At 47.2% G+C, this 23021-nt stretch overlaps 1 protein-coding gene across 2 annotated transcripts; it reads right to left on the bottom strand.

Moving 5' to 3' along the window:
• Positions 1 to 56: 56 nt before the first annotated feature.
• SH3YL1 (SH3 and SYLF domain containing 1) lies at positions 57 to 22844 on the bottom strand. Of its 2 annotated transcripts, XM_054727926.1 has the most exons (11): positions 22761 to 22844; positions 13989 to 14099; positions 13488 to 13601; positions 11426 to 11490; positions 9341 to 9453; positions 8369 to 8497; positions 5934 to 6102; positions 5240 to 5318; positions 3457 to 3513; positions 1093 to 1204; positions 868 to 931 (listed from the first exon to the last, which is right to left on the bottom strand). In XM_054727926.1, coding segments are annotated over exons 1-10 (903 nt in total). In that variant the 5' UTR covers positions 22762 to 22844; the 3' UTR covers positions 868 to 931; positions 1093 to 1139. The 2 variants fall into 2 exon arrangements, with proteins under 2 accessions (XP_027996248.1, XP_054583901.1); XM_028140447.2 differs by lacking the exon at positions 1093 to 1204 and having other exon boundaries at positions 57 to 931.
• Positions 22845 to 23021: the final 177 nt, after the last annotated feature.

A 23021-nucleotide genomic window follows, 5' to 3' on the forward strand; every position in this document is an offset into this window, starting at 1 on the left:
GGACCGATGCTTACTATACAAACAGAAAATAAGAAAAAAATAAATCAAGACATTAGTTTAGCATTTGAAAAACATTTATTTAGGGATAACTAAACCATGTCAACAGAAGTTGCTTTTGCTCCTGCTGGAAATGAACAAACATAACCTTATGAAGAGAAAAATTATAGATATTTTTAATGCATAGTGGTTGAACTTCTTTGTAATAGTGTTTCTACTATAAATGTCTATACACAATTTTTACAGCTATAAAGATAAATTCTAAGGATTCACATTCTAGTTAATACCTACAACTCTAAGTATTGCTACTACTTGCCTGTGTAAGCTGATTTCTTTTTTCTACTCACTTTGCAAAAATATGTGTATTCATGCCCCTACACTCAAGATTCTCAAACGAAAAGAAACAGTTACCATATACATTGCCAAATCATTTATGATGTTCGAAAATAAACACAAAAGAACTGCAACCATATAAATTGAGGATCTTAACTATTAAATAGTATATGTGATAAAATTAGTACAAAGCATTAAAGATATATAAGTTAATCATTTATTTATAGGTGGAAAAATAAATCCTTTTACATAAAGGTACATGTTTATCCTTTCCAATATGTGTGTCTTTTGTTTCTTATTCTTGCCAAATTTTTAAACTTACTCTCAACGTTGCTTAACTGGATAGTAAGTTCTGTCAGTGAGGAAACAATTATTTTTTGTAATTCTCCAAGAAGAAAATAGTATAAAGCTCAATTCATGGTAACATAGTTGGCTGGAAAAATGCCAGTCTGACCTCGAAGCCTTCCTTCCCACCAATCAAAATGCGAATCCGTTTTTGACGTCACTGTGATTCTGTCTCCAGCTTTAAAACTCAGATCCCCTGGCTGTTGTCCTTCGAAAGAATAAAGTGCTGTCACTTCTATGGGTTGACTGGAATTGCCTAAAACAAGAAAAAGTACTTAAATGATTCACATTTTTATAGGAAAAACGGGGAGTATATGTAGGTGAGATAGAAACGAATGACTTAGAGTATTCTGAGGCCTGAAGGCCTGTGGAACCCACAGAGATGGCCTGGGTGATTGTCATCATTATTATACTCACTAGAGGCCCTGTGCACGGACCCCTCGGGGGATGTCGGACTGCTGGTTTCAGCCCAATCCTCGCAGGCCAGGCTGAGGGAACCCACTGGTGCACGAATCTGCGCACAAGGCCTCTAGGATGCATATAAGATCTTTGGTTAATCTCTTCCTGCCCTCCCCTCTGAGATTCATCAGTCTGTTCCATGTTTCCATGCCTGTGCATTGAGCATCTTCCCCCTGGTGGTCAGTGCACATCATAGCTACGGGTCGAACGGTTGAACGGTCGCTTAGGCTTTTATATATAGACTGGAGGCCTGGTGCCTGAGATTCGTGCACTGGTGGGGTGTGTGGCCTGCGGGGATCGGCCCACTGTGGGAGCGCCGCTCATCCCAGTCAGCCGAGCGGCACTCCCACTGTGGGAGCACACTGACCACCAGGGGGAAGCTCCTGCATTGAGCATCTGCTCCCTGGTGGTCAGTGCACGTCATAGCAACTGGTCGACTGGTCATTCTGGTCATTCCGCCGTTTGGTTGCTGGGCTTTTATTATATAGGATGATTTTCCTTTTTGCAAAGAGCAAATGTTTGGTAATAACACTAAGTTCACACAAGTCAAACTGCACGTTATTTTATAATAACTCCTCCTTCTGGTTCCAAGACACCTGGGATGACAGAAGGAGACAGGGAAGTGAGTGCCCGTGACCGTCAGGCCATCCTGGCTTCCCCCACGCACACATTGTGGTCACAGAAGTCCAAGTGCCAGGAAAGAGGCATACGAAGGTAACAGTAGCAGTCACTGTTCCTGAGTTGGGCACAGGACAGGCACGGACATGCACCACTCACCCTGCACCTCCCCTGGGACGGCTCCATGGGGAGTGGCCTGCCCAAGGCAGTGGGTTTGGATCCTGGAGTCTGTTCCTGGCTCTCTGAACGACATGAGACCTAGTCCTCGGCAATCACACAAGCACCACACTGTGTTCAACAGACGGAACGCAACGCATCCAAGCATTTTACGTTTGTTAGGCACGTTTCCAAGGACGGGTGCATTTTTCTGCATCACTGCATTACCAAGACTACGCACATAACTGAACTAGTTTTTACCGGTCCTAGGAGCATAGTTTATGATGAACAATTCGAAGAAGAAAGATATTCTGAACTAGAGAGGAGAAAAGAGAGAGGATGGCAGACCTGGCCCCATGCCTGCCCGCCCTCAGGTTTTGTCTAATTCCCTCTGAGTTGCAGTTTTCAGGTGAAACCAGGATGAAGCAGTGAGGGGAAGGTGAGTAAGGCAGGGCAGGTGGTTTGAGCTGCCGCAGAGAGCAAGGCAGTCCTGCTGGGCTGAGGAGGCTGATGTTCGGCCCTCCTCTCACCCCGTGTGTTGTCTGAGCAGAGATGGCGGGCAGGGGTGGTCACAGACAAGAAGACGCAGGCCTGCCAGATGCCACCCAACCCCCCAGTCAGGGGCTGGGAAAACAGGAGGCTACACCCGAGTGAGGCTGTGCCCAGGCCACTCGATGCCACGGCCTACTGTGAGCTTTTTCTTCAATAAGCTCGAAATGCCCTAAAGTTCCTCTTTCCTGTAAACAGTAGGGAAATTTCCATTAGGAAAAGTTTAATGCCCGCAAAATAATTCCTTTAAAAAATAAGTGAGTCCAGCAGGTCCATCCTTCCGGGAAGGACCATGGGGCCCTGGGCTGCGAGCTGTGGGCGTTCACAGGTGCCGTCCCTTCTGAGGAACGCGGGCCTGGCGGGTCACATTCCTGTGCTTAACAGAGATCTGTAGGACCTGAAGCAATGGGCCGTTTTCATTCTAAGATTCAAGTTTAATTCAAATAGGGGTCATTTTTCTCTCCCAAATCAGGGCTACCCTGACAGGAAACAGGTTATATCAGCGTTAGTGATTGGCAGCTGCCCTGAGGCTCCCAATTAGCAAGGCCGGTCCCCTCCCCCTCTCAGTGCCTAATGTAACCCAGATGCGGCCACACATCTGCCCAGACAAGAGGCAGGAGAACCTCAGCCCTTGGACAGTCCAGCTTTTGGACAGTAAATGTCTGCGCACATTTGCCGCAGTGACGAGTCTGCTGGTGACCTGGCCCCTGCGTGCAGGCAAGCCTGTGGCCCGAGTCAGCAGCGTCTAGTCTGTGCCCAGGTGCTTCTCAGCAGGTAACTGGCTTTCATGTCACTCTCACTACCTCCAATTCAAGCAAGTAAGAGAACAAAAGCATCACATTTTTAAAAAATGAAGTGCTTCTGCAATCATGTGGGTTCCTGTGCATCTAATAAGGGTGTCAAATACTGTCCCTGAGGTTTTTTACAACCGCCAGAGAAATTAGAGAGCTTGTGGCTACCGATGGAGATAAATCACTTTATGTGGATATATTTATTTACCAAGTCTCTCAGGATAGCTGGGAAGTTCAGGGTAGAGCTTATATTCGTTTCTGTTACCTGCAAAAAATAAAACAAAAGATGGGGAGGGGGGAACATTTAGAAAACTAGTTTATAGTATATAAAGTACCCAAGAATGCCAAACCTTGCCCTTGCTAAGCAAATATTGTAAATCACAATAGATAGAAACGCCATTATTTTTATCATGCTTTAAATCAAGGAATGCCTGAATAAATCCAGAACATACACCAGGTTTAAGGCAGATGGCACACATCTGATACCTTAGCACATAAGCCACAATGCAGGCCTCGTAGTGACACACCCATGGCAAATACAGACACGTCGTTTTACAGACGTGATCCTAAAACGCCTGAATCAAAAAGCTCATAACTCCCAAGCCAGAAACTTTTGAACATCCTTACTTGCATAACTCCGGAAACAATTTTTAAACAGCACGCACTGGGACACCCAGGCTCCTCCCCAAAAATCATAAACTTCCTTCCACGGCCCTCGGTCACACTTCCATGGGGGCATCTCCTAGCCCAGTGGTCAGCAAACTCATTATCAACAGAGCCAAATATCAACAGTACAACGATTGAAATTTCTTTTGAGAGCCGAAAACCGACTAAAGTGCATGGGCCACAAAGTTTCAATCGCACTGTACATGCGCGCCCGCACGTGGTATTTTGTGGAAGAGCCACACTCAAGGGGCCAAAGAGCCGCATGTGGCTCACGAGCTGCAGTTTGCCAACCACTGTCCTAGACTGAAAGCGCTTGCAGGACGCAAGTGAGCCTCGTCTTTGTTCTCCTAAGCCCGGCACAGCCTCCCCGACAATCGAGATTACATGCTTTAATGCAGTGGTCGGCAAACTGTGGCTCATGAGCCACATGCGGCTCTTTGGCCCCTTGAGTGTGGCTCTTCCACAAAATACCACGGCCTGGACCAGTCTATTTTGAAGAAGTGGCGTTAGAAGAAGTTTAAGTTTAAAAAATTTGGCTCTCAAAAGAAATTTCAATCATTGTCCTGTTGATATTTGGCTCTGTTGACTAATGAGTTTGCCCACCACTGCTTTAATGCATTGCGTTTATTGGTGACCTCTCCATGTGAAAAGCAGAATTCTAAGAGTGACCATCGTCAGAGAGAGTGATGGGAAGGGGCAAAGGGCAGGACATGCTGCTGCATATCCAGTCTATTCTAAAACCGCCTTAAGAAACCCTGAGGTCCCAAGATGGAGGATAAAGTTAATATTCAGAAATATGAATCTGTGAATATATAAGAAAAACAGGCTTATTTTGTTCCCATTTTAAATCAGCTGCTTCTGAACGAGAATAGAAACCCTAACAAAGTATAGCCATGAGAATGTGACTTGGGCATGTAGAATAGGCTTGAGCATTCGCTTTTCTTCCTTTAATACCCACTAGTTCTTTTATTCAACTGTAAAGTTCAACAATGTGGCTCCATTTCTTTTTTTTTTTTTTTCAAGAACTTTTTTTAATTTATTTTTTATTTTATTGATTTTCTACAGAGAGGAAAGGAGAGGGACAGAGAGCTAGAAACATCGATGAGAGAGAAACATCGACCAGCTGCCTCCTGCACACTCCCCACTGGGGATGTGCCCGCAACCAAGGTACAGGCCTTACCAGAATCGAACCTGGGACCCTTGAGTCTGCAGGCCGACGCTCTATCCACTGAGCCAAACCGGTTAGGGCGTGGCTCCATTTCTTAACAATAATATTTGAGAACTGCTTAATTCTCATTGTATTTGAATTGCAAAAAAATACTTACTCTGTGAGCCGGAGCTCAGCGGGCCTTGTGGAGATGATGGCTGTGGTCTTGACAGTGGTTTTGGAGGTAGTTCTTGAGCCTTGGGAGGAATAAAAAAAAATGCACGTAATAAAAACCCCGTTTTTACCTAGGAGCACACAGGCCTGTTTTCCTCATGAGCACATGTGGCAAAGTCTACCCCGTGCGCTGACAAATGAAGCCCCTCACGCTCACAGGTGCTGCTCTGGGGCAAGCTTCGCCGAACTGGACCACAACATACACGGGGTGCCCTGGAACAGGAAGCGCCCCTGGCCCAGGTACCTCCGACAGCCTGCAGGCACAGTCAGTGGTGGCTGGGAGAGGCAGTGGCAGCTCTAACTCTGTGCGTCAGTTTTCATTCTTTAAGGGGACTAAGCGACTGGATCGGTTGTGGAATTAGGTAACGAAGGCCCACAAGCCCTGTCCCTCCCACACCTCAGTGTGGGTACTAAAATGACAAAGTCCTACCCTTGGAGAATGGAATCGTGGGAAATATCAACAGGTTTCCCTTTGAAGCCTGTGCAGGTGGCATGTGAAGGCTGTAGGCCTTGTTCACAAGCACTTTCAGTAAATGAGGTCACCAGGGAGTTCAAGGTTATTAGGAAGCTGATTCAAGGACAGAGTACTCTGTGTGGAGAGGTGTCCTGTGGCTACAGAGAAAGAAAACCAACAGCACCGAAGCCTTCCTGCGCTCCCGGGCGGCTCTCCTCGCGTTGATCCGCTGTCCTTCGCTCTCATACTTCTCCGTGAACGCATCAAGGATTTCATAAAGATCCTCCGCCTGAGCAGGCCGCGGCATGTCTCCAAATAAAATGTCATACGCTCGAACATCTTGACAATAAAACCTAAAAAGAAATGTCAAATCAAGAACGTTTCTTTTATAGACACGGATCCTTTCTAGAGGAAGTCGTGTGTGTGTGTGTGTGTGTGTGTGTGTGTGTGTGTACTCATACACTACTTTTCAAACTAACTACAAGCCACACCCACGTTAACCGGAATGCACCCCCATGCTCACCTCTGGAGGCACCACCATCAATACTCTGATATGCACAAAATACAAAATGCACATCACATATACACACAGACACTTGTCTATACAAACATACGTGACCATATACAGTATATCAACATTTTTGCAAATACACCTACAAGCAGATACATTTTTACAGGTTTTTATTTTTCAAGTTGCTCAATCACCCTAGCCTAAGGCTTTATTTCAACATATATGCCTTTGCAATTTCTTTTTAAAAAATATCGATGAGAGAGAAACATCGATCAGCTGCCTCCTGCACACCTCCCACTGGGAATGTGCCCACAACCAAGGTATGTGCCCTTGACCGGAATCAAACCTGGAACCCTTGAGCCCGCAGGCCGACGCTCTATCCACTGAGCCAAACCGGTTTCGGCTGCAATTTCTTTAAGTAGACATTTGCTTCAAAACCACACAAGGATTTGCCTTACATGTTTGGAAGGCCTGCGGTTGACTACATGTGTTTTAGTTTGCCCAGAATGTAGGTGAGCTTGAGTGGGAAAGTCTTCCAAAGGCCTAAAGTCACAGTCCCTAAAAGTTTTCTTACCCCGTATTTCTCAAATTTATAAAACCAGAGGTCAAACACCTCGACTTCCTGATGGAGAGCTCCGTAACCCTGCACTTCCCCCCATCCTCCCTGCTGTCTGCCTTGGTGTTTACATTGAATGCGATTGAGCGCTCCAGAATCGGGAGTGAACTGGCACTGACTTTGCGTGGGTTTCTCTCTCTCTGGGGGGCGTGGGGGGTGTCTGTCTGCTGTGAACCACCTGGTCAGCTCCGTTAGCTCCCACCGGGAGGAATCCCCGCCAGGTTCTGGAAGCAGTGCTTCTGTGGGTCTTAGCACTTTACCTTTTTCTTGGGAAAGCAGACATATTTTAGAGGAAAAATTAGCCAGATGCCTGTTTAGAGTGGAAGTTCCTCTTGGCCTGTAAGTACATCCAAATCCTTTTTTTTTTAAAGTGTAAAATGGTCTCTCTTTTATGGAAGAATGAGTGTGATAACAGGAAACTTTCACAATGAGACACATTCTGACTGACCTACAAGTCATAACTAGCCGGGCCTCTAAAAACGCTAAAAAAATATACCTAATAGGGTACATCTACCTCATAGAATACTATGGAATCATTAACTTACATTTATGATTCTTATATTATGATGCTAAGTGAAAAAATAGGACTTACAACAGAATCTTGCCCTAGCTGGTTTGGCTCAGTGAATAGAGCATCGGCCTGCAGACTGAAGGGTCCCAGATTCAATTCTGGGCAAGGGCACACATCCAGGTTGTGGGCTCGAGCCCCAGTAGTGGGCATGCAGGAGGCAGCCGATCAATGATTCTCTCTCATCATTGATGTTTCAATCTCTCACTCCCTTTCCCTTCCTCTCTGACATCAATAAAAATACATTTTTAAAAAAAGAACTTATGCTACTATCACATGTGGCAAAACAAAAGAAAAGTATGCTTAGAAAAATATTAGTAGGTAACAAAACAAAAGGTGAATAATCTTTAAAGGGGTAAAATGTTTCCCCCCCTTTTAACTTTGCGTGTTTTCTAAGCTTTCTATCCTATATAATAAAAGCATAATATGCAAATCGACTGAACAGCGGAAGGACTGGTCGCTATGACGTACACTGACCACCAGGAGGCAGACGCTCAACGCAGGAGCTGCCCCCTGGTGGTCGGTGAGCTCCCACAGGGGGAGCGCCGCTCAGCCAGAAGCTGGGCTCATGGCTGGTGAGCGTAGCAGCTGTGGCGGAAGCCTCTCCCGCCTCTGCTGCAGGTGGGCGGTAAGGAGTGAGGGGTCCGGACTGCGAGAGCCCCAGCCTGCGAGAGGGATATCCACCGAGAGGTCCCAGACTGTGAGAGGGCTCAGGCCAGGCTGAGGGCTCCCCTCCAGTGCACAAATATTGTGCACCAGGCCTCTAGTAGGTACATATTATCTCACAATGAATTTTTAAATGAAGAAACACCTACTTGGAGTCATAAGTTGTTGATTTAAAAAAGGAATAGTCAAAGGAATTAGCGCTGTATACACTTACCAAACATTCTTTACATCAATGACAATTACTGGCCTTGCACTTACTTCCGATTGGTCTCTTTCCTTTCAATCAAGCAGCTGCCTTCCAAGCTGATGCCAGCAAAGAGCCCCCGGGACCGGCAGTACGTGAAGACGGCAGCCGAGCTCCGCAGGGCGACGTTTCCCTCCAAATTCCTGCAAAACAGGTGAGCTCACACCTGAGAGAGGCTCTGCCCCCACAGACGGTGCTAGAGCAGCGTGACCTCTGACCCCAAGTCTGGCCTGTCTTCCTTCAAGCTTTTACACGCTCGCTTCCTGTGGGCCTGGCCTGCGTGGGCTTGAGGGGTGCAGGGAAGGGGGGTCGTGGGGCAGGACAGGGCCCCGGACTCGGCCAAGGGGCTCAGTGCTGAGGACACAGGGACAGTTTTCATCTTCCTGTCTTCCTTTCCCCAACAGGGAATACTCTCCAGGTGCCAAGGACTGTGTTCTTTTTACACTGAGGGTTTTCATGGAACTTAGACATCTTTTCCGATGATTTTACCGTGTAACTTCTTTAAACAGTCTGTGTTTAAAAAGTCCCTAAACTGCTCAGTGAGCCCAACAGTACTTCACTAACAGAGAAGGAAAATCCACTGTGTTTTAAACAACACTCAAGTGAGACCTCTGAAAAATTATGATTTTTCATAATTCAGTTTGGAAAGAGAGCCTTTTCGTTTCTGATCCCCACCGCCCTTTACCAAAGTTTAACTTGCTTTGGCTCCTCCAAAGTTTAATGTGAAATTTGTGTTCAATTCCAGAAAATACAATGGCTGGAATTTCAGCAATGTTTAGTTTCTTGTGTGTGCAAATTTTCTCATTTTATCACACTGGCCATGTTCTGTAAATTTCTTATTTGTAAGCAAACTCAAACCTTCTGTGAAGTATAGAAAGTGTAACTTTGCTTCATGTGAATTCAAGTTTCCTCTTAACACACGTCAATATACAGCTTTTAACACTTTCCTACCCCACAGCTGTCCCAACGTGTTTCACAGAACTCACCGTCCCAAAGGCCCGACCGCCACAGTCAAATTCCCTCCGAGGGTTAGGTTGCCACCTTTTGCAAAAGCTTCTACCGCTCGGTCATAATTCAAAATTATCACCAAATCCGACACCTGAAATGTAGAAACCCATTTATTTAAAAATAATCATGTTTAACTATTATTTAAAATAGAGGCTGATTGAAACCCAAATATAATATAGTATATGTACTGCAGCAAGCATTTCGGTGTAGACAGAGGAAGACGAGGACAGCCATGTTTTTAATCTTGAGCGGAAGATGTAAGCCGCTGACATTTCCACAGATGACGGCAAACTCCGGGCACACTGTGAGGTTTCATGTATCCTCTCTCACTCTCCCTGGTAACACAGGTGGTGACCGGTGTCGTGAGGTTAAGTTAACTGTCACAGCGACGACAGAACAGATCAAACGGGTCAGAGGGGAACGTCACAGGACCCCTGGCAACTAACCCCTCAGGGAAGCCAAGCCGAGAGCCAGACGAGTGGGGTGGAGGCCACCGCCCAGACGGCCTGGCTCCCAGGACAGGTCCACGCCAACATCCCTGCCGGGGCCTGGCGCCCGGTTCCCATGAACTGCACAGCAGACACTTTATTTTATGCCACAGAGGTTCACACCATCAGGAAGAAACAGAGCGACCGTTTCCCAGTGCCTGTCGCTATGGCCTCATTCTCTACGCGAACCTAGAATGAGGATGCTCAAGGCTCGTCGGCGTGGGAACACATTTGTTTTCCAGACTTGCGCTGCTGTGGTGGCACCCACGGCGAGCACGGAAAAACAACAGCTGTCCCTCGGGCAGGCAGCCCCTGGGTGACAGACACCACGTCTCCTCCCAACGCGTCCTCTCAGCAGCTTATGTAGTCCAGTGGTTTCACCTACAGACTCATTTATTGTAACCCGGAGGGAAGGTGACCTTCGCCTCTGTTACGGGGTGAGGGCGTGAGCTGACCGAGAGCGCGCGCTGGAAGACGCTCAACGGGAACTGGACGGTGCTGCCCGCTCAGTCCTCGCTCCAGCGGCTCCAGCACTGGACCCAATTGCTTTGGAAAGACAACCGAGCTCATCGTTTTATAAGGTGTTTATCTTACATCTTCCTGTTGCATTCCTGGGTGATAGGACTTCATGTTACTGTACTTGGTTTTCAAGTCTCTTAACGTGCACTAGGGCCCCAAGGGATCATTATGGAGACGCTCATGGGTAGTCTTCACTACATTAAACTTACTGACGTCATTATTACTATCATCCTTTTAAAAAAAATTATTGATTGAATTTAGAGGGAAAGAGAAAGACACACACACACAGAGAAACATTGATTTGTTGTTCCACCCATCTATACATTCATTGGTTGATTCTTTTTAATATTGATTCTTTTCTTAAAATATATTTTTATTGATTTCAGAGAGTAAGGGAGAAGGAGAGAGAGACAGACACATCAATGATTAGAGAGAATCATGGATCGGCGGCCTCCTGCATGCCCCCCACTGGGAATCAAGCAGCAACCCAGGCATGTGCTCTTGACCGGAATCAAACCCAGGACCCTTCAGCCCACAGGCCGCCGCTCTATCCACTGAGCCAAACCAGCTAGGGCCATTGCTTGATTCTTATATGTGCCATGACCAAGCATAGAACCCACAACCTTGGCGTATTGGGGCGACGCTCTAACCAACTGAGCTACCTGGCCAGGGCCTCTCATTGTTTTCTAAATAAATGCTATTTGAGAGAGACCCCAAAGCAGGCCCCAGCGTTGCGTGGAGGCCGAGGCTGTGGAAAGAGTGGCCGTAACCCGGCTCGAGGAGTCACCGACACATCGCCCGCGTGGCCAGCCTGAGACATATCTGTTCTACAGACGCACCAAAGATGGAGACATGGCAAATGAAAAAAATTCTACTGCCAATGAGAGAAAAGGAAGAAGATGGCCACGTGAGAGAGGTGTGGGGAGAGGTTCGTCCAGAGGATAAGAGGGGACCGTCTGCACAGGTTAAATAAACAGTGGAAATCTCACTTCCAGGTGTTAGGGTTCAGCTGCTTTTGGAGGATTCGCGATCGTGTGCGTACCATGGGCCCCTTACCTCGATTCCGATTTCAAATCCTCCACCGAGCCCCGCGATTCCGATGGCAGACGGTGCAGACCACTCTAATAAAAACAAACACACGTCACTCCACAGTCAGACCCATCACGCAAGTGTCAGGGGAAATGCTAACATGAGGATGAATACTGTTTCTTTTTAAAAGAAGAAGAATCTGACATTTTCCTCTATGTTTTTAAATGTTCTTTATATATAATTTTAAGTTAAAAATATTAGACATTCATTGAGTCTCAGACTCACAAATACATGTTGTCTAATCTTTCTCAATAAACATGCCTAATACCAAGCTATTGAATTCTCACCAACTAAACTTACTTAGAATTTGACAACTTCAACAATCAACATTTCATGTTTTACAAAATAATTGAGCAGTAATTCTAGTCATTAGTGAGAATTTTAGATCTGAGAGCAAAAGGTTTGAGAGTTTACCAGTATTATAACCACCCCTAAGGGTAACACAATACCACACGGTTTCTATTTTACATTTCCGAGGGCAAAAACTGTTCGACACCCTTTGTGCCTAGGAAAAGCACAAGGAATAGGCTATGCATTCCAGATGATTAAAATTCTAGTAAACTATATTTCTTTACATTTGGACACTAAGCACTGTAAGTGCATTTGCATGAGTATTTTATGCTTATTTTGTCTGATATAGAAACAGGTTAAACAAGTCTAGAAAAAACATGAATTTGGTTGGGGGAGGGTGGAATGGTCCAGATAAAGTCGTTTCTTGAAATGCTTGTCAGCTTCTAAATCAGACTTTCCTTCCTGCATGCATTCCAGGTGAGAACTATCGAGTCTCCCCAGAACTAGTCTGTCCGGACTTAGAGGCGTTTTGATGACAGAAATTAGTGTCTTAAATACCAACATTATTTTCCATTTCCCATGTTGGGAACTGCCTCTGTCCCCATCCGGCAGGGTTCGGGAATTCTCTGTGCTCATTTGGGCAGCTTTTAAATTATCCTGAGCAGCCACCACTGGGCAAGATGGGAGAGAAATGTAAGGGCTCAGAGTGAAACGCCAGAGGCCGACAGCACCTCCACCTTCCGCACAGTCATCTGCCAGTGACCAAAGGGACCTACAGCGCCGAGGCCTTCTTAGAGACCTGGGGGTCACCCGGCGTGGACTCTCTCGGAATGTGCCCCCGCTTTGGTTGTGCTACTTACTGGGAAATCTGCCCATAAAAATTGGGGTGATGCTTGAGAGAAGAGAATTCTGTCGCTTTTGTCTCATAGCCGTGCATCGAGCTCTGAGAGCTGAGCCACCGCTCGGAGGACTCTCATTTTGGGGGGATACCTCACAGGAAGCAGGGGTCCAGCGACTAAGGTTCAAAGGCTGTGTGCTCCACAGATGCCTAGATGTACCTATTGTCGGTGAATGTCCCACTAATTATCCACACGAAAAAATAACTATTTACACCAAAATGTGCCCACTTATAGGGCTGAACAGTGACGTTCAGTTGGTCTAAGAAGCATTTAGTTGGTCCTGGCAGGCCTGCACACACTCTAAGTCTTACTATCCATGCTGGTTCTTGGGGTTCAAGGCAAACACACTTCAATTTCACCTCTGAGAAATCAAGTATTAGGTTTCATTGCAGAAAGTGAAACCAAATTATATTGATCTGGATAGCATTCTGCTCTGGGGATATTCCTTCAAATGACTTCCCACAGCAGCTACAGATGGCTCTCATTTCTTACAAAGTTCCACAAAACAAAACCATTGTGGCATGAGACTGAGGAACACGAACTCATACTTGACAGCAGATGCGAATTTTGTCATATTTAGTATTTGCTCCATGAAAGAACAAAATGTATACAAGACAAAGCCAGGTCTACCCGGATCTCATCCAACGTTTCAGGAAGAGAACAGTGACGGCTTGTGGCCCTGGGCTGTTGGATACCCAGGACGCACCCCAGGGAGCTCTCAGGATGACAGGTCTGGGGCGTGGGAGGCCTACCACACTCCCTGTGAAATGTGTTCACGTGGAAACAGAACAGCGAATGTGCAGGATTCTCTCCTCCCCACGTGAAGAAACACCACTTACTTCCGTCCGGAAGACGAGCCAGCACGATCCCGCTGCCTCCTCGCGCCGTTACCAGAAACCCAGCTTTTATCACAGACAGAACCGCAAGGCCCTTGGCCTTGGCAATCACATGGGCTGCAAAGGTCAGAGACAACAGGTGAGCAGGTGCAAGCAGACCCCACGCACACAGGTGTGCTGGGCCGATTCCTGGGTTCTCACGAGGAGCCGTAAGGGGGCACATTGGAGCCACGGATAAAACGTGGTTACAGGACAGTTGAGGGGGGAGGGTCCCCAGCTCCCAGCTCAGCCTCTATGTTGTTTCTGCAAACGCAACATCGTACGGGCTCAAAAACCCCGAAACGGCCATAACAGGTGAGATACAGCTGGGAGGATCAGCCAAGAGAAAAGGTGGAGGAGGACTTGCTCTCTCAGGGGGTTGGCAGCCTGAAGTCAAGGAATGCAACACTTAAGTTAGAAAGCAAAGCAAAGTTAGAGGTTAACAGCACGGTTTTATTTACCTACCAGGAATGATCTTATCAGGTCCATTTCGGGAAGTTATTTCTGTGAATTCTCTTAGAATTTTAGCAGCCTTTTTTGCTTCCGATTTCAAATTGGAAGGTATAGGATTATTCACTAAAACATTTTTAAAAAAGATAGAAGTTACAAATTTATTGTCATTTCATTTTTTCTCCATACATAATTAAGCATTAACAAATCATACCCTACCAGACAAAGAAAATGAACTGAAAATCCTCAATTACTAATTGTTTCATCTCTATTTTCCTAGTAAATTAAATTCACTAGGAGATTGGGAAACCCTAAACATCTCAGATATTATAAAATCGTGGGATTCTAAAGGATCTTAACAAAAAATCTGGTTCAATCTCCCAATTACGTATGTTTGCCCTGTAACTCTTAACTCACCTCAATACTAATAAAAACATTAAAATAGTAGAGGCCTGATGCATGAATTCATGCACAGCCTGGGGAGCGGCTGCAGGTGGTTGGCCAGCCCCAAACCCTGGTCAAACTCCCGGTCGAGGGGACAATTTGCACATTAGCCTTTTATTATATAGGAATTTTAAAAAGATGTACTTTATAACTGTCTATGTTAGCTAATGTAAAATTTAACATAGTTGGCTATTTTTGTCAAAAATGTTTGAGCGGTCTGTACAGATTTTCCTTATTGATAGTAAAATTCCAGGAGACTTGGGAATTGAGTGATTACTTTAAGTAACGAAGGCTAGCATTTGTACAGCACTTTGCACTCAAGTGTTGCTTGTGTGGGGGCTAAAGAATAGTAATACTTTTCCTCCCACCTACAGGGCTAATAACCAAATTAACAGAGACAGATTAACAGGAGAACATCAAAGTTTAATATGTGCGCATGGGGAATTCACATTGGCATAACAATTCCATGGGAATTCCAAAGACCGTGAGGCAACATTGGGTGCAGAAGGCATTTGTGGACAAAGATCGTGCCCTGTTTCCAGACAGGGCACCAGAAGAGCCAAAGAAATCAAGAGGTTCAGCCCTGGCTGGTTTGGTTCAGTGGATAGAGCATCAGCCTGCGGACTGAGGGGTCCCGGGTTCGATTCCAGTCAAGGGCACGTGCCTGAGTTGCAGGCTTGATCCCCAGTGGGGGGCATGCAGGAGGCAGCCTATTGATGATTCTCTCACATCACTGATGTTTCTTATCTCTCTCTCCCTATCCCTTCCTCTCTGAAATCAATAAAAATATATTTTAAAAAAATCAAGAGGTTTAATGTGAAATCTGCTGTGCAGGCCATCAAGTCAATGTTTCATTTAAAGGCTGTGTTTCTGGTTCTGAAAGTCCCGCTGGTGGTTTTCCGTGCCTTCCGTTTCTGTGCTCCTTGTGTTTATGCCGTTCTTTGAACCCTCAAGCATGTTGTAAAAGGTGCCTTTACGTCCTTGTCTGGTCATTGCAGCATCTCTGTTCCTCTTGGGCCTGCTTCTGATGGATTTTTCTCCTAACTATGGATTCTATTTTCCTGGTTCTACCCATTTCTAGTAGAAGTGGTGGTTGCTGGAAGTTGTGAGCAGGCAGTGAGCCAAGGCTTGCTTCTGTTACTGGTGGAAATAGGTTCCTTCCACAGAATTGCAAGAAAAGCATTTCGGGGACCCATGGACTTGAAGCACAGGGGCAGGTTTATTGGAGCGAAAACAAGGGGCTGCCCCAAGTCCTAGTGCCTCATCCACGACCAGGGGCTCAGCTCCGTCCAGTGTGGAAGAAGTCCAGCCTCCGGCCGAAGGCCCGCAACCACGGCTATCAGGCCAGGAGGCCGGGACCCAGGGATGCAGAACTTCTCTGTGTGTCATTCACCCACGGGCAGGTCCTCTGCTGAGGCTGCATTTGGGCCCACACTGCTGCTACAGAGAGGAAGCACAGGAATCTCTGAGGGCTGTGATGGGCCCTCCCCCTACCCAATCCCTTCCTTTTCCCAGGCTAGACTCCTCCCCTTCTGGGTCCCATCTAGGCTCTTACTGCACATGCCTCAGCAGAGGAATTTCTCTCTTACTGGTGCCCCCCTTCTGGGATCTGGGGGAACAGCCAGTTGTCCCCTGGGGGGATTGGAAAACCAGTCCTTTCTCCCTCCTGGGGATTAGCATCTGTTTGGCAGATAATGCGCTGTCCCCTAGGATGTCTGAAGGACCTAGCATCATAGTAGACCTGGCTTAATGCTTAATTAGATGTCTGGCTCCATCTGCTCCCTTTCTTTTTTTATTTTTATTTATTGATTTGAGAGAAAGAGAGAGCGACCAATTTTGTTGTTCCACTTATTTATGCATGCATTCGTTGATTCTTGTACTAGCATGTGCCTTGACCAGGGATTGAACCCGCAACTGTGGCGTATCAGATCGATGCTCTAGCCAACTGAGCTACCTGGCCAGGGCCCCCATTTGCTCCCTTTCTTTGTCAGCAACTAACTAGCTGCCTAGGCCCGTGGTTGGCAAACAGCGGCTCGCGAACCACATGCGGCTCTTTGGCCCCTTGAGTGTGGCTCTTCACAAAATACCACGGCCTGGGCCAGTCTATGTTGAAGAAGTGGCGTTAGAAGGAGTTTAAGTTTAAAAATTTTGGCTCTCAAAAGAAATTTCAGTCGTTGTCCTGTTGGTATTTGGCTCTGTTGACTAATGAGTTTGCCGACCACGGCCTAGATGAACACTTTGATGTGTGGCTCAGGTGTGTACATAGTCTTTAGCTCACTGTTAGCCCTACAATTAGGGTGGGACTCTCTCCTCCACGTCCTCAGGCTTAATGAGCTCTTTCGCCCTTGGCTGGTTGGAACTGCTATTCCCACTCTGAGTCAGCCCGGGGCTGTTCCCCTCACAACTGCTGGCAGTTATCCTGCCTGCCTTCCAAGTCCCCCAATAATGCCTCCCATTCAGCCAAGGACTCGGGGACCCCTCTGAGATTCCCTGAGCTCTCTCTCTAACCCCCTCTGCTCTGCAAGTGCCATGGGCCTGAGCCTCTCCAAGCTCACGCTCTCTGCATCCAGCAAGAACACACACTCTGAGCCTCCTTCTTCTCTGGGACACGCGCCTGTTGTCCAAAATGTGAAAACAGACATTCCTTATATTTTGCCCAGTTTCTAGTTGTTTACAGCAAATGGAAAACCCAGTATCCTTTTCTTCATCATGAAATTCTCAGTGCGCTTTTAATCTGTTCTTCCCCAAGTTATGTTGAATATTTTTCCAATTCTGTAAAAATCTTTTTAATATTTCTTGTCCATTTATGGGGCATTTCTCTCTTTCTTATTAATTTATATATTAAAGGAATTAACCTTTATTCTGCAATAGAGCCTCAATGTTGCCACTTGGCCCACAAAGCCCAATACATGTCCCCTCTTGCCCTTTAGGGAAAAAACTGCCAACCTCTGACTTCTTGAAAGTCTTCAAGACCCTTTACATGCTGCTCCTACAGGAAACCATCAGCACAGCCCCTCACATAACTGGCATCTTGGCATGGCTGACCTCCATGCTGGGCATTTGTGGGGGATGACAGGGTCCTTAATGATGGCCCAGCCTCCTACTGGCTCAGGGCCCCCCATTCCGAGGCCCCTGGGCACAGTTTCTTCCCTTTTGCCCTCACTGAACAACCAGTGACCTGAGGCACAGGGACAAACCTGCCCATGTCCGGTCTGAGTGGTGACAGACACAGTAGCACATTTTTAAAAAGATGCCACCAAGTTGCTAACACGGACTGGAGCTGCCTCCAGGAAGAGCGATGAGGCCCCGGCCTTCCTTCTCCGCCTCCTTCCAGGTCCTCTTGTCTTCCCAAGCCTCTTCCTTCTCTGCACTCAAACCTCAGGTCCTATGACTTCAAGCACCATCTATGGCAGATCATTCTCCAAGTTTCATCTACTCTTTAATCTTCCCCTACATTCCAGACGCATAATATCAATTATCTGCTCAGCCCAAGTATCAGGCAAGCATCTCAAATTAAACACATCCAAACATAACTAGTGACGTCCTGCCTCCTCCCCAACCTGTTCTCCCAGCTTCCTCTCCAGGCAGGTCTCATCCATCTGGGAGCTCACGCTCCACACCTGGGTCAGCTGTGACTCCCATTCCTCTTGCCCATCACCACCTCCACCCTCTCAGAACCTGAACCTTCCATGCACACTCAGCATCTGATGGCATCACCCGCTCCCCAGCCACCAGCCCCGCCCAGAGAATATCAGTTCTTGTGTTGTCGATTCAGCAGCCTCCTCACTGGTTTCCCAGTCTTGAATTTATGGTCTTTTCTCCAAAGAAATTCTCCATCTAAGTAATATTTCAGGTAATATTACCCCACTGCTTACAGCCCTGGAAGTTTTCTCATCATAGTTGGTCTATGCCATGGCTAATACGTCTGTCTGTTATCTATCTACTACCTACCTACCTATCATATCTGTCAATATGTATATCTGTCTAGCCATCCTGTCTGTCTGTTTGCCTGTCTGTATCTGATCTTTCTTGAACATGCCCTTCACTGGAATGTAAGTGCCATGAGGATAAGCACATTGACTATTTTATTTTATTAACTGTAGTATCTCCAGCACATGCCATAATGACATATAATAACTGCCCAATACATATTTGTTAAATGAATAAAGTATTTGCAAGGCTTTGGGGAATTAAAGGTTAAATCCCCCTTTAATTCCCTGAGGAGTAGAAAAGGTTCATTTCATATGAAATTGGTGGATTTATAAGACTATACTAACTAACAGCAAAATGTTCCTGCCTCTCAGACTCGGTAGCATTTCTAGACCTTGAGAGAAAGCAGGTCAGAGAGAAGCAAGGTACAACTTGATAGCCCTCTGCCCTAAAATAGTCCTTTCCATGTCCTCCCAGAAAAGGGAGGACAAAACAACACAGATACGGAAGGAGACCTGAGTGCACCGAGACCAGCAGGCAGATGCTCCAAGGGGCCTCAGGCACCTCAGGCTGAGATGAGCGAGGCTCACCCGCCACATCCCTCCAGCCAGGAAGGTGGGAGCTGAGTTTGTAACTAGTGAACTTTGTTCCTTCTGCTGAACACCTGTGTCTTTCATTTTGGAATCAGCACCAGTTTGTCTCCATTGGTGCTGCACCTCAAGTGAAGCAGGTGATGCCATCGTGCCTCCAGGGCCACTTCGATTTCCTAACCGGAGCTGGTCCACAATGGGCACCGGCCAAGGGCTGGTGTGGGCGCTGCCAGGAGAACCTTTCTCCAGGTACTTGCTGCAAGATGTCACCCCACCCCCCGGGGGTGTAAGGGGAGAGCCTGAGGACAAAGCCATGCAGAGGAGCCTGGGACAAGAGCTGGAGGGAGAGAACCTGGGATTGGCCGGCCCAGATTTCTGGCCTGTCCAACTAAAGCATAGTAACTAATGCATACATCTAAAGCCTTTCCACTTTGATCTCCACACCCAAGCAGAATCGAGCCATCAAATAAGCAAATTCCACAGCTGAGAGCTGCTGCTGCAAACATCCTGCTGCAGGGGCAGGTCCCACCTCTTCTGTAAACACTCGGGGGTTCAGATGCAGCCCAGGAGGCCTGCGGACGCAGTGCTCCATCTGCGAGCCCGAGTTCTGTGTGGGCACAGTCCCGTGTCACTGCGAACTGGTCACGGTGAGGATACCGCTGTGTCCAGCTCAACTACAGAAGGGCCTGGCTGCTTTGCTTCAACAATACAGGTTCTGTTAAATTTCTGATAAAATGATACTGCCTGGCCACAGTTTACATATAGTGACATCCTGTAAAACCAACAAATAATAACGTAGCGATACACTGCAATTCCTGTTCTCAGCATCAACCCAGGGCTCACCAGCCCCTCGACTGCGCATGGAGTGTGGAGAGCCTGTCAGATCGGAATGCTGCTGAAGTTATGGAGGCAGAGGTCATACTAAAGAAACCCCTTCCATGCTAAACCACGGTAGGCGTCTGGATGATCATGAAAGTCTCAAGTCTCTTGAATCCAAAGCAAAGCAAATTCTCTATAAACATTTGAGTTTCCTCCTAACAGGAGGGTGGCTGCCAAACCTCAAGCTAAGAAACTTAGATGTAAAGTTTTCCTTTAAAAGTACTTAACATAATTGAAAAATTTCATACTAAGACACTGTTTTAATGAAGAAGAGTTTATAAAAGGCTGGGGAGAAAAATTTTACTTCGGAACCGCAATGAGCTTAGGATGTGGAAATGATTCACATGCGGATCAGAGGCAATAAACTCAGGCTGGGTCTGGGGGCAAACAGGGACGTTAGGGTCCTTCTTAAAGGGCATTGCCACGAGGGTGAGGAAACGGACTACTCTCCAATCTACCGTCCACCAAGGGTCTGGAATGGAGGCAAGGGACTCCAGGGTTTCCCAAACTTTTCTTCCATCTACAAGATCATTATTTTTCTCAATCGTTTCTCTAGGAAAAGTTTAAAGGTTTAGAAACAGTTTTTCAATTTTCCATTCATTATTAAGCCTTATAATTTACATGAACTAGAGGTTAGTCACTAAATTGATAAAATCTCAACCAAAATAAAAGAAACAATATTTAGAAATATTTTGAACTGATTAAACCAGTGATGGCGAACCTCTGACACGCGTGTCAGTGCCATTTCTGATGACACGCGGCCACTGAGGCGGCCGCATGCCGAGGATGAAACATTTATGTTATTTAAACTATAAATATCGCGAAATAACGTTTTTTCCTCAAAGTAACACACTACCCGAGTTATGCTCAGTTTTTTGGCGAAGTTTGACACACCAAGCTCAAAAGGTTGCCCATCACTGGATTAAACCTTAGCCAAAATAAAAGCGACTTCACCTATCTATGTAAGCTTTTAAAAGTGCCTTTAGCCCAGAACCTTTGCTGGAACACTAACCATGAACACCTGCCAGTAACGTGGGCATTGTTTCTGAAACCACTTCTGATGTTTCCGCAGCCTTGGTTTAAGTACTTCCTTTGACTTAAGGAGACAAAGTTGTCAGTTCTCGAAATCAAAACCGGTCTCTCTGGCCAGATCGTTAACCTTCCTAATCCAAATTCTAACCCAAACTTTAAACAACACGAACCATTTGAACCTAAACATTCGTGGGGCCTGGGCTGCGCTACTAGTTCCCTGACCCCAGGTGCAGCCAGGGGACAGAGTCTCGAGTGATGAGAAACATGACTTCCGGCCCAGGACACCTTGACCCTTTCCATGCTGAAGCTCACAGGATCCTGGCTCGAAGCCGAAGACACGTTCCACTCCGGCCAGATCATTTGGTGTAAAAAATGGACAGTGTGCTTAGGTCTGAAACTGCACAGGGTTATGTCCTATCAGGATGCATTTGCAAACAGACGGGTGTGGGAGGACTCTGTGACCCCCACTAGCTTGTGTGACTCCACCAGCCTGGCTCTCAGACACTCTTTCCCTCTGACCTGTATCCCTTTCCTTCCTTTGGAAACTCCATCCCCTAATTCTAAACAGTGAGAAGTCTCCTGAGAATAAAGATTCCAAAATGGGATAAAAGGGCCAAATCATCAGTGGTTGAGCGTTTGACCTATGAACCAGGAGGTCACAGTGCCATTCCCTGTCAGGGCACATGTCCGGGCTCCATCCCCAGTGGGGGGCGTCAGGAGGCAGCCGATCGATGATTCTCCCTCATCCTCTCTCACCATTGATGTTTCTATCGCTCTCTCCCTCTCCCCTCCTCTCTGAAATCAGTAAAAATGTGTATATTTTTTTAAAATGTCGAATCACTCTTGATGAGCAAAGATTTTTCCCCCGTTCTTTTTTTCAATTTTACAAAAGATGAGGGGTAGTATTTACACACTGGACAGAAGTTTTGTGTAAATAGAACAGTAAGCCAAGCCACCAGGTCCCCTGAAACATGATAAACAGGGTGGAACTTGTTCTGATTGTTGTAACCTCCAACACAGTGATCTGTGACACCTCCCGGGCAGCCACCGGGCAGGCGTTCCCGAAGCAGGCAGCACACGGGAGGCCGTTTCTCAGAGGTCCTGCCAGAGACTCCCCAACTAACATCCCAACATGTGGACCCCTCAGATGGTGACCCCGTGAGCAGGGGTCGCAGCCTTAGCAGCAGCAATGGGGACCCAGAAATGTTGGTTGAAAGGGGGTGAAAATGACAGGTTTCCACCAGCAGGGTAAATCTCACTTCCTTATCCTCAGGCACCAATTCAGAGCACTCACACCTGTTCCAATGAGGAAGCCCCGCCTGCCTCAGATCCACAGGGTCCCAAGGGCGGTCTGTGGGGCTCTTTGGCTCTCAGAGACCTCAGACTGTGGGGTGATGGCAGGGAGGGCCAGGTGACAGCTGCAGGGCTGTCACTTCGGGCACCCCCACCAAGCACAGTCACCCCCTCTTTCTGCCTCCTGCCCCCACAACTCAAGCATAGCCAAACTCAACCATCACCAAAGTTCTAGAATATCACCTATTCAAACAAAATGGAAGGAAAATGATGCAAATCCATGGCCTTTTAAATACTAGATATTTACAAATAACAAATTGCAATCGTTAAAATTAAAAACTTCGGAAGAACTTTTCTGTGAATTGTAAAGACTGGGAGTAGCCCTGAGTCCAAACCGCTGTGGGGCAGAGTCCTGATGTCACCCCTAACTCCTGTCGGAGCGCAGGGGACCTCAGCGTCACCCCAACTTCTGACGGTGCGCAGAGGATCTCCGCGTCAATAGATGCGCAACAGCGAGAACCCCTGACACCGTCTCTCTTGAGCCAGTTCCCGCTCCAGCAAAGGGGAAGGAGTCGTCCCGACTCCGGGCCTGGCTTGGCGCGGCCGACTGCGTACTCACTTGTGACCCGAGCCTGGTCCGCTCCGGGGCCCCTCGAGCGCGGACGCCCAGCCAGGAAGAGGAAGGCGCGCTCCTCCGGCCCCGCCTCCCGGCGCAGGGCGGGCCCGCGGTGCACACCTGGGACAGGTAGCGCGGGGCTGGGACAGCTCTGCCCAGGTGGCTGCCAGGGAAAGGCTGTGCCCGACTCTGTCCCGAGATGGCCTCTAGGGCACCCCACCTTTTAGAACCGAGGCGGCTTGGCTGACGGTCCCTGTCCCGGAG

Source organism: Eptesicus fuscus, chromosome 16 (genome assembly GCF_027574615.1).
Source record: "Eptesicus fuscus isolate TK198812 chromosome 16, DD_ASM_mEF_20220401, whole genome shotgun sequence".
NCBI lineage: Eukaryota > Metazoa > Chordata > Mammalia > Chiroptera > Vespertilionidae > Eptesicus > Eptesicus fuscus.

Excerpts from the sequence above, each read along its gene's own strand:
- SH3YL1 (XM_028140447.2), bottom strand. Across the intron at positions 11,491-13,487 it reads GGCTCGTCTTCCGGACGGAA|AGTGGTCTGCACCGTCTGCC; the intron begins GTAAGTGGTGTT and ends TGTTTTTATTAG. Across the intron at positions 932-3,456 it reads CAGCTATCCTGAGAGACTTG|GCAATTCCAGTCAACCCATA; the intron begins GTAAATAAATAT and ends TTCTTGTTTTAG.